Source organism: Sorex fumeus, unplaced genomic scaffold (genome assembly GCF_029834395.1).
Source record: "Sorex fumeus unplaced genomic scaffold, SorFum_2.1 ptg000063l, whole genome shotgun sequence".
NCBI classification, from domain to species: domain Eukaryota; kingdom Metazoa; phylum Chordata; class Mammalia; order Eulipotyphla; family Soricidae; genus Sorex; species Sorex fumeus.
The window spans coordinates 82183423-82195207 of record NW_026606120.1 but is presented as its reverse complement, the minus strand read 5'-3'; the positions used below and the strand labels follow the sequence as shown (position 1 = coordinate 82195207).

General features: G+C 56.1%; 1 protein-coding gene across 1 annotated transcript; it reads left to right on the top strand.

Annotated features, from left to right (window-relative positions):
• The first annotated feature begins 287 nt into the window (after positions 1–287).
• Positions 288–11265, top strand: CACNG1 (calcium voltage-gated channel auxiliary subunit gamma 1). Its single transcript, XM_056128140.1, has 4 exons — positions 288–507; positions 8481–8549; positions 10338–10475; positions 11033–11265. Exons 1-4 carry the CDS (start codon positions 288–290, stop codon positions 11263–11265), a joined length of 660 nt encoding a protein of 219 aa, XP_055984115.1.
• Positions 11266–11785: the final 520 nt, after the last annotated feature.

The following is an 11785-nucleotide window of genomic DNA, read 5'->3' as shown; positions in this document are numbered from 1 at the left end:
GCGGACAGGGGCTGGGCAGCTGGTGATCAGTTTCCCACCCTCACCCCACCTGCGGCCCCACACCCCTTGCCCCTCCCGGCCTCACCCCTGTCTGACCCCTGGGTTTCTGGCTCCGGAGGGGAGCAGCCCTGAAACTCGAGGCTGGCCCAGGCGCGGCTCCCCGTCCCCAGGGCCTGACACGTATGGGCAGCTGCTCCTGGACAGTCCACTCTGGCTCCGCCCACCCCTAAACTTAGCTCCATCCTGCACAGCCGCGCCTGCTGCCAGCCGGCCACACTTGGACCACCATGTCCCAGGCGAGCACGCTCACGGTGCGCGGGACCCTCTTGTGTGTCCTGGCGGGCGTTGTGCTGGTCCTGGTGGCTGTGACCACTGACCACTGGGCTGAGCTGAGCCACAACGCCACCTGCCAGGCCACTCACTTTGGCCTTTGGCGGATTTGCACCAAGCCCCTTGCAGGGGGCGGCCTTGAGCCCCGAAGCTGTGGATCCACTGCCAGGCCTGGGGGTAAGGTACTCGCCCCTCATGGGATGGGGGACCCCTCATGGGATGGGGGTCTCATGGGATGGGGGACCCCTCACGGGAAAGGGAGGGCTTCATGGGATAGGGAACCCCCTCATAGGAAAGGGGGACCCCTCGTGGGAAAGGGGGACCCCTCGTGGGAAAGGGGGTCCCTTGAGCGGGTCTGAGGTGGTCCTAGCATCCAGAAAGTCCACATAGGGGAGCAGAGCTGCCCTCCCCCATCCCCCCCTTCGATTCACACACTCCTCACCCAGATCTGGTGGGTGTGGCAGAAAGTTCTGAAATGAGATCACCACCTCCCAGAGAAGTAGCTTGAAGCAGGCCCATCCAGGTCTCAGAAGAGCCGGGAGTGGCAGATCCCCGGCTTTGTTCCAGCTGCGGTGTAGACAGGCAGTGGTGTAGACGGGGCCAGTGGGAGATTTTCCTGGCACAGGGCGATGGGCCACTGGTGTGGGGACCCAGCTGGGGCGAGCCTCCTGCCTCCTGGGGAGAACGGGGTGTTCCCACAGCCCTCCCGGGGCAGACTCCGCACTCACAGCTGGACCTTGCCCACTGTGTGCCGACCCTGAAGACTTGGTGCCCCCTGGACACAGCCAGGAGTGCCTCATCCCCAGCAAGCCACTCCCAGCCCCGCCCCCCGTGCAATGCCCGCTCTGGCTGGGGCTCTTCCGGCCTCCCCTCTTTCAGTGACTCTGAGGGGCTGCGCTGTGTCTCCACCCCCAGCTAACTCCAGAGCCTCACAGGCCTTCGTTCCTGCTCTCAAAGGCTCTGCCACCCCCGGGTGGCCCTGCTTCCAGGCAATCCTCCGTCCATATCTTTCAGGAAGGCAGCTACCTACCTGAAGCTGTGCAAAGGATCTCCTTCCTCCACCTCACCCCTTCCTCCCACCTCACTCTGCCTCACCCCATCCTCCAACCTCACCCCTTCCTCCCACCTCACCCAGTCCTCTACCTCACCCCTTCTTCCCGCTTCACCCCTTCCTCCTGTCTCACCCCTTCCTCCCTCCTCATCCCTTCCCCCACCTCTCACCCCTCCCTCTCTGCCCCTCCCCCAGCCGCCTCCCAAGTATCTGGCACCTATGTTCCCTGGGCAGGGGCCTGTGCAGGAAGGTATCACATAGCCCAAGGCCTGAGCAAAGCCACAAACTGAGATGTGACCCTGCCAGCTCCCTGGGGCAGTGCGGTATGTCCGGGACCAGGCTGGGCCTGGCCGAGGTCCTGCCCACCTCTGCTGCTGGCTCGTATCCTCAGGGTGGGAGCGACCCATACGACTCCCACTGTGCCCAGAGCTACGATGATCTATGCTGGCCCCCCAACCAGTTCCCCTAGTCTATCTGTGCCTCTCCACTCCCTGCAAGGACCCCCCACCTGGTTCTGGGGGCTCCTTGCTGGAGGGAGGGGCAGGTTCCTACATACACTCTGGGTCCTTATTGGAAATAACAATCCCTGGGGCTGGAGAGCTGGTCCCATGGGTGGGGTGCAGACCTGCATCAATCCCTGGCATGGTGTAAGCCCCACCTGAGCACAGAGTCAGGAGTAAGCCCTGAGCACCACCAGGTGTGGACCCAGACAAGCAAACAAACAACAGAGAACTGTCCAGTGGGAACTGGCTCCTGGAAGTCCCTGCTGAGCAGGCAGCCCTTTCTGCCGAAACTCGGGCCCATTCTGCAGGGGTCTTTTTTTCTTATCCAATTGTTGAAAAAAAAAAAGCCAATAAATGATCAGAGACCGTTGTCTGGCATCAGAAATGCCCGAAGCAGCAGACTGGGGGGCCAGAGAGATATTCACTCGGCTGGCGCCCAGCCTGGACTCCCTCCCCAGCACCATTCCGGCCCGCACAGCCAGGCAAGCCCATGGTGGTCTCTGGGCCCCTGCGCACTGCTTGGGAGTTACCCCAGCCCCCCAAGGAAATCAAAATGCTGGAGGCGGAGATGTGCAATCGTGGCTTTGGAAGGTTCCCGTATTGCCCATGGAGCGAAAGCCCTGAGCACTCTGCTTTATCTGAGACCACTCCCAGGCCGGAATCAAAGGCCTTGGCTCTCACTCAGAGGGATGTGTGCGTTTTAAACATTTGAGGGTACCAAACCCTCAGAGCCACACCCCACAAGGCACAGGCTCTCTGAATTCTTTTCATAGGAGTCATGGGGGGAAATGACAAGTCATGACAAGGAGCAAGCTCAGGGCAGCGGGAAGGTTTGATTCCAGGAGGTGCACGGGCCAAGCTGGTGGGAGACAGAGTTCAAGGGTCAAGACTTGCAGGCTACTGGCCCCACTTGAAATCTCCCAACACCCCCGAGGGTCCCCTGAGCACCACTGGGGGTGAGCTCAGAGCCAGGAATAGCCCCTACACCCTGCTGTGTGTGGCCCCCAAACCCAAATCTATACATAGATAGAGAGACAGAAAAATTATCCAAGTTTCAACAACCAAAAATTACAAGTCACGCAAAGAGCTACAAAGTATGGCCAGGATGTGGTGTTGGGGGGACAGTGACCACATTCCTGAGAAAGCCCAGACACCCAGTGGATGTGCCAGCCAGGGAGGCCAAGTCAGCTCATCTCTATCTGTATATCTATAGTTATATCTATAGATAGGTAGATAGATCTATAGCACTGTAGCACTGTCCTCCCATTGTTCATTGATTTGTTCAAGCGGGCACCAGTAACGTCTTCATTGTGAGACTTGTTGTTACTGTTTTTGGCATATCGAATATGCTATGGGGAGCTTGCCGGGCTCTACCGTGCTGGCGGGATACTCTTGGTAGCTTGCCAGGCCCTTGAGAGGAACGGAGGAATCGAACCCGGGTCGGCCTTGTGCAAGGCAAATGCCCTACCCACTGACCAATATTCGCTCCAGCCCAGATATATCTATATCTATATCTATATTTGGTTACATACTTTTTTTCAGCCGTATCTGGCTGTGCTCAGTGCTCACTTCTGACAGGGCTCAGGGGACCATATGGGGCACCAGGAATCTAATCCAGGCCAGCCCTGTGCAAGGCAAGTGCCCTCCCGCTGTCCTATCTCTCTAATCCCTAACTCAGCTCTTTACAATGCACTGAATGAACTAAAGGAAACCAGCACTGAAGAAGGAAAATTAGATGACAACAAGCTTCCTGAAATGAGGCTTTCTGCAGAAACTCAATGCAAAGTAGCAATAAAGAGAGAGAAATTCTGGCGATGAAGAATCCAACAACTGAAATGAACTTGGCATTAGGGGAATTCAGTCTCACATCTGAGCAGGCAGAGAGAGAAGGGGCATGGGAGGTAAGCTACTCAGTTTACTCAAACGCCACCCAGACAAAGGGCGGGGGGGGGTCTCAGCCCATCTCTGCAGGACTCTGGGCAACTCCTGCATTGGTCGTGCACACCCTCCTGGGCTTCAAGAGCCACAACAGAGCTGGGGTGTGGCTTGACACGCCGGACCCTGGAGCAAATGTTCCCCCCGATCCCGGCACAAAGCACGCAGCCCAGCCAGGAGAGGGGTGGGCTGGCCTGGCTCCTGCACTCAGGTCCCTCTGAGAGGACCTGAGCCTCCTGGAGGGCCCTGAGTGGGGACCCCACGTGTGAGAGGGGCAGGGAGCAGTGGTCGAGGGTCCTCACCTCGCATGCATGAGGCTCTGAGTTCGAATCCTGACACCAGAAAGACCCTTTCAGAATAGAAAGCGTGGAGGCCGGAACGACAGTACAGCGGGGAGGGCATTTGCCTTGCACACAGCTGACCTGGGTTCGATCCCCGGCATCCCCTAGGGTCCTCCTGAGCACCTCCAGGAGTAATTTCTGAGTGCAGAGTCAGGAGTAACCCCTGAGCATTGCTGAGTGTGCACCCCCCCATAACCCTCCCCCACAAAAAAGAATAAAGCAGTGTCAAGTCTTGATGTCAGGAAACCACGATCATCCTGTCTCTCGGCAGGGAGAAGCTCAGGGTGCCTGGGTGAATGCCCAGTATGCCCTGAGAGAGTGAGAAAAAGGGGGAAACTGGGTCAAAGGGGGCCGATCCCCCAAGAATCTGCAGCCAGCACCTGTCCTGGTCGAGCCTCGCTCTGAACTGAGACTGCTGATTCCAGCTCTGGGAATCTGTTCGTCCTGCCGGGGCCTGGGCCCCCCTGGCCAGGCTGCCACCCCCAATACCCCCACCTCCACCCCGCAGTACCCCAAGAGCACCCCGCCAGGCTGGGCCGCGCAGTCCTCTCCCTCCCTCCTGGGGAAGTGCTGCACTCGCAGAGCAGACAGCGGACCGTGAAGCACACTTGAATTTGGTCGATTCTTTTCCAAGACCAGAGAAATCAGCCCTTAAAGGAAGGCGCCGAGACGGTGCTTTAGGCAGAAGGACACTCCGGGGGACGGGGAGAGAGCGGCAGCCGTGGGGAGCAGGGGTGCAGGAGCAGAGGACAGGGCGGCTGGCAGGCTCGGCTTTAAAATAGCCCAAAGCCAAGAGCCACTCTGGCCTGGCCCCTGCGGCCACCGCTCCTTTCAAGAGGGAGCAGACTTAAATAGATGCGCCACAGCAACCACTTACCAGGTGCTTATGGGCCTCGCCTTGGCTGTGGGGAGCCCGTGGGGGACCCCTCAGGGCTGGGAGGCTGATGGAGATACTGAGGTCAGAGAGAAGGGCACCTGCACCCTCCAGCTGATGCCTCGCCCTGGGGGCTCTTCGGGGACAGAACTGCAAGGTCTCCTGAAGGAAGGAACGAGCCAGGAGGGAACTAAAATCTTCAGGGGAATCGGGGAAGTGAAGTAGCACCCAGGGCCTTGCAGTGCCCAGGGAACTGCAATATTCAGGAGAATTGGGGAAGTGGAGCAGCACCCAGGGCCTTGCAGTGCCCAGACCCCGGAGAAGGCATTCTGGGTGCCCCAGCCTGCCTGCCTGCCAGCCTGTCAGACCAGCCCTGCTCTTGCTTTGTGGGGCCAGGGTTTCCTGGTGGACAGGAATTGAGCCATCGCACAGCAGGGAGGGTCCTTGTCTTACATGTGGCCCACCTGGGTTTAATCCCCAGCATCCCATGTGCCCCGCTCCCCCAAGCCCTGCCAGGAGTGATCCCTGAGCATGGAGCCAGGAGTAAACCCTGAGCACAGCTGAATGTGCCCTCCCCCCAACTCCCCTCCAAAAAAAAAAAAAACAAGCAAACAAAAATCACCACAAATTGAACATTGAATACTTGACAAGAACCAGTCCCTGGCTTTCCCAAGGCAGGAGTCTCTACGCGGCTGGGTTCCAGATGCCACGAGCTTCTCTTTCAAGTTTGCCTTGCCAGACTTTTCTAGACAAAAGAAGAAACTGAAAGAGAAATAATGCCTTAAGGTCTATTCCTGACCAGCATGCTTTTCTTTCTTCCTTTTCCTTTTCTTTTCTATGTTCTTTGATTCACTCCCAGCAGGGTTCAGGGGACTCCTTGCCTCAGTGCTCTGGGGACCATGCAATAATAGGGAACGATCTGGGCCCCCCTCCCTGTCCCTTCCTCAGCACACCCCCTTGAAGTCTGGTCCCACACACTTGTGCGACTTCTCTGACACTTCCTGGAGCTCCCCTGAAGTTCATGAAGTGCCCAGTGAACTGGTGTGACCGTCCCAGAGGACCCCAGTTCTAAGTCCATTCGTACACCCCCCCGAAAATTCCTCTGGCAGGGGCTTTTGTTGAATGTGGGGGTGGGGGGTGAGCAGGGTTTCTCAAGCTGACTAAGCATCAGAATCTTCCAGAAAGCTTTCTTTTGTTTTTTGTTTGGGGGCCACACCCAGCGGTGCTCTGGGATCACTCCTGGAGGAACTTGGGGTAACTATATGTGGTGCTGGGGATCAAGCTAGGCTAGTTACATACAAGGCACGTAACCCCTGTACTATCCCTCCAGCCTTTTCTAGAAGCAGTGCACTGTAGCACTGTCCTCCTGTTGTTCATCGATTTGCTCAAGTGGGCCCAGTAACGTCTCCATGGTGAGACTTGTTGCTACTGTGTTTGGCTTATCAAATACATCACGGGGAACTTGCCAGGCTCTGGCATGCAGGCGAGATACTCTCGGTGGCTTGCCGGGCTCTTTGAAAGGGGCGGAGGAATCGAACCCGGAGCGACCCGAGGTGGGATCCTGAGGCCTCTCCGTCTTAATTATCACTGGATTATGTACAAAGGTGATCATTTAAACCTTACATGACTTTTTTTTTTTTAAATCATGGCCACTTGGGGCTGGAGCAATAGCACAGCGGGTAGGGCGTTTGCCTTGCACACAGTCAACACGGGTTCGATTCCCAGCATCCTATATGGTCCCCTGAGCACCATCAGGGGTAATTCCTGAGTGCAGAGCCAGGAGTAACCCCTGTGCATCGCCAGGTGTGATCCAAAAAGCCAAAAATAAAAATAAAATGAAATAAAATAAAACCATGGCCACTTTCAGAAAGTAATGCACTTACCAGAATGAACTAGATTTTAGACACAAAGATTTTAATACAAAGCGGATATTATACAACCTGCTCTTCAGGTCTTTAAAAATGTGTCTCCCAGTCCACGTCCAGCAAACCGGGGTGATGGCAGGAAGGCGGAGGGGGGTGTGTGTGTGATGGATACTGATTTTAAAAAACCCCTAAAGTCCAAAGAGATCATGAAGGGGTTAAGGGGTTAAGGTTCAACCTTTAACGACGTGTTAGTAATCTCTTATACGGCTTAATGGCTTCCGAGTGAAATATAACAATCTTCACACACTTTCCTCTAAGAAACCATTTTGTCTCATTTTTTAGTGGATTTTTCATAACAAGCAATACAACACCAATTATTTTGGTTCTGCTTTGTCATCGAGGGACCGTCTCCATCACCACGAGGGCAACCCAGACTTTGCTCCTCCCCCGAGACACATCTTCATCTCTGCCTCCCTCAACTTCCTCCCAAGCACCTGGACGAGAGTATTCGATATGCCAGACACAGTAACAACAAAGTCTCCAATGGAGACGTTACTGGGCCCGCTCGAGCAAATCGACGATCAACGGGAGGGCCTTTACCTTACCTTTGTGGGGCAGGGTTTGGGGTTCAGGATGGAAATATGGTGGTGGGAAGCTGTAATAGTGGTGGGATTGGTGTCTGAATATTAAATGTAATCAAATATTGTGAACACTGTCCTCCTCTCGTTGTTCATCGAGATTTGCTCGAGCAGGCACCAGTAACGTCTCCATTGTGAGACTTGTTGTTACTGTTTTTGGCATATTGAATACACCACGAGGAGCTTGCCAGGCTCTGCCATGCGGGTGGAATACTCTCGGTAGCTTGCCGGGTTCTCCCAGAGGGATGGAGGAATCGAACCCAGGGGTTAAGGTGCTCGCCTTGCACACAGCCCACCCCTGTTCAATCCTGGCACCCCATATGGTCTCCCAACCCTTACCAGGAGTGATCCCTGAGCACAGAGCCAGGAGGAAGCCCTGAGCATCACCAGGTGTGGTCCCCGACACAAAAACAGACAGACCTAGATTGTGGGAGTGGGCGCTACTGATGCTGGGGGTCAGATACTCAGCGGGGAGTGTGTGCCCTCTGCACTAGGGACTGCACAGCACAGCTGGACACTCCCCACTGGATACCAGATGTATCCAAGCTGTGGATGACACCAAAGCTTGCCTGCAAACATTGCCCCATGGCTACAGCAGGCAGAGACCTCCCACCCTGAAACGCGGCCTGGCATTCTGTAACCACACATCTTGTACTCCAGACAAGGGTTTTGGCGCTGGGCTTCCGCTACCCCAATCTGCCTCCTGGCCCCAGGCCCCTGCAGTCAGCCTCTGCTGCCTCCTCTTCCCCCAGCCCCGCTGAGGCTTTGGGCTAAGAGAGACCAGAACTCCACCAGACTGGGGGGAGTGCGAGGTCGTGCTGGGTAACCCCTCCTGCAGCCCAGCAGCCCAGCAGCCCAGCCCTGCCCTACAGGACCCCCCCCTTCCCCTGACTGCTGCCGCAGTGCCTTCTCTCCGCTCACAAACCATCTTCCTCCTTGGCAGAAGGAAACTGCTCCTACTTCAGGCACTTGAACCCCGGCGAGAGCCTGGAGAGCTTCCAAGCTCAGAAAGGTGAGCGGGTGGAAGGGTGCTGTGCCAGGTGAAGATCACTGGGCACAGAGGCGCCGCCTTCCCATGGGGGTGGGCGATAGGGACCAGCTCTAGGGCCTTGGAAGCGTGTGGGGACATTGCAGGCGCCGCCGTGGGGCAGAAGGAAAGTCCCCCCTACATACACACCCAGAGCCAGGGACCTGCTCCAGAGGGGCCTGGACAAGAGCTCCGAGTCCCTGCCATGGAAAGTCCTACCCTGTCAGAATGGCAAGAGCCCAGAACACCAGAGGCTGGGGCCACAGACGTACCCCACTACCTGTGTAGGGCTGAGTGCAGGCATGGGCCTGCATGTGTACACGCACATGCGTGCACACGGAGAAAGCCATGTATCATGTGCACACATGCACATCCAGATCCTGCATGCATCACTAGTACAGAGATCCCACAAGAATCACACACAGAGATCCCTGCATGTATCACACGTGCTCAGAGAACAACTCCATGTGTATCATACATACACACATGCACACAGAGATCACACACACGTACAGGCACTCAGAGATCACCCACATGCATCACACATACACAGACACAAACAGCTTCCCAAGTGTGTCACATCAGGCAGACAGACCCCCAGCCCCTTCCCCTGCACATCTGTCCTGTGTCCAGACATAGGCCCCCTACTTGCTTCCAGCATCTTCCTTCAGGGACCATTTCCATATCCTGCACAGGATCCCCTGGGGGGTGAACATCCTGTCCCAGCCTATAACCTGGGGGCTTCATCTCCCAGAGCCTCAGTTTCCTCACTGTGGAAATAAAAATGTCTTTCCCCTGGCCAGAGGCAAAGCAGCCGGAGATCTGAATCCGCTGGTGTGGTGAGGAATTGTCCCTCGCTACACTATAAATGACAGCATGCTGTAGATCACAGCCCCTTGGTTTGCTGTGCTCACACCCTCTAGATCGATTGCAGATTATCGTCTCTTGGAATATTGTGGATTATGGTCCCTCAGTGTTCTGTAGGTCACAGCCCCTTCCTGTGTTCTAGATCATGGCCTTTCCTGAGTTCTAGGTTACAGCCCCTTCCTTCCTGTGTTCTGGAAGGTCACAGTCCCTTCCTTTCTGTGTTCTAGGTCACAACCTTTCCTGTGTTCTAGGTTATAGCCCTTTCCTGTATTCCAGATCACAGCCCCTTCATCTCTGTGTTCTAGATTACAGCCCTTACTGTATTCTAGGTTACAGTCTTTCTTGTGTTCTAGATCACAGCTCCTTCCTTCCTTCCTTCCTTCCTTCCTTCCTTCCTTCCTTCCTTCCTTCCTTCCTTCCTTCCTGTGTTCTAGATCACACCCCTCCCTACGTTCTAGGCTACAGCCCCCTCCTGTGTTCTAGGTCACAGCGCCTCTGTCCCTGTGTTCTAGGTCATAGCCCGTCCTGTGTTCTAGGATATAGCGATACAGCCCCTTTCTGTGTTCTAGGTCACTGCCCCTCCACCCCTTTGTTCTAGATCACAGTCCTTCCTGGGTTACAGCCTCATCTTTCCTATGTTCTAGATCACAATCCTTCCTATATTCTAAGCCACAGTCTCTGGCATGTTCTAGATGACAGCTCTTCCTGTGTTTTAGGCTGTAGTTCCCTAGTGTGCTATAGGCCACAGTTCCTGCTATGTTCTAGACCACAGTTCTCCCAGTGCTCTAGGTTATATTCCCTGTGTTGTATGTTCCAGCCCTGGTGTGTTCTAGACCACAGCTCTTCCCCTGTCTTCTAGGTTATATCCCAGTGTGCTGTAGGTCACAGTTCCTCCCTGTGTTCTAGATTATAGTGTCTCTGCGGCCGCCGTCTCCATCTTCAGCCTGGGCTTCGTCATCATGGGGACCATCTGCGTGTTCCTGTCCTTCAGGAAGAGGCGGGACTACCTGCTCAGGCCTGCATCCATGTTCTACGTATTTGCAGGCACAAAGGGCTCCTACCTTCCAGCGGGGGCTGGGGAGTGATGTTCTGGGGTTCACTGCTCTCCCATCCTCACACCTACTTGGGGACCTGAGCCCCAGGAAAATGCCAGGTTCCCGAGAGGAGCACACTTGATGAGTACCTTGGAGTGCCCAGTGTGGGGAGGGGCGAAAATCACTAACACAAATTCACATGAACTCAGGGGTGGAGGGATAGTACGGCAGGTAGGCCACTTGCCTGTGTGGGTTCGATCCCCAGTACCCCGATCACTGCCAGGAGTAATTCCTGAGTGAAGAACCCCTGAGTATCATCAGGTGTGATGCCCCTCACTCTCCCGCCCTATTCCCCAAATTACATGAACTCAGAAGGACAGTGGCCAGGGCAGGAAGGAGCTGTCCCTCCAAGGGACACGGGTTCCTGGTTAGAAACTGAGGGTTGGACAATTTGGCTCCCAGCCTGGGTCCCCACCTTCTCTCACGCTGTCCAACTACAGCAGGCTGGGAGGCGGTGGGGGGGGGGGTTAGCACATGGGGTCCCTGAGACTCTGGTGGGCCCCCCAGGTCTCTGCGTCTTCGTCTCGGTGGAGGTGATGCGGCAGTCAGTGACACGCGTGGCCAGCAGTGTGGACGCTGCCGGGACCCGGATCCAGTACAGCTACTCCTGGTCCTTCGCCTGCGCCTGCGCCTCCTGCGTCCTCCTGGCCCTGGGCGGCCTGGTGCTCCTGCTCACCTCCCTGCCACGCCTGCCCCGAAACCCCTGGGAGTCCTGCATGGATGCCGAGCTCGAAAACTAGCCCAGAATGTTTCAGAAAGGAGGCGGGTGGTTTCCCTCTGGGCTTTTCCTGTCTGCTCCACCCATGACAGCTCCTGGGGCCCAGAGGCTGAGAAAAGAAGGAGGCAGGCACAGCTGGGACTGTCCCCAGGTGCCGCAGGCCTTGCCCGCCAGCTATCTGTCCTCGGAGCTCCCCAGAATGCCCAGGTCCCCATCCTGCATCTCCTTCCTGGTGGGGCCGGAGTGATAGCACAGCGGCTAGGGCGTTTGCCTTGCATGTGGCTGACCCAGGTTCGATCCCCGGCATCCCATATAGTCCCCTGACATTACACCGCCAGGAATAATTCCGGAGTGCAGAGCCGGAGCATCACTAGGTATGACCCAAAAAGAAAAAAAAAAAAGAGGCCCTCATTCTGTGCCAGCCTCTCCGCCCGCTTTGGCACAGGAGCGGTCGGGGAGCACCCCTACCCGGATGGCCTCGGGCTGAGCTTTGAAATAAAAGTTCCGGGAAAATGGGTATGTTCCTTGCATCTTAGACGGAA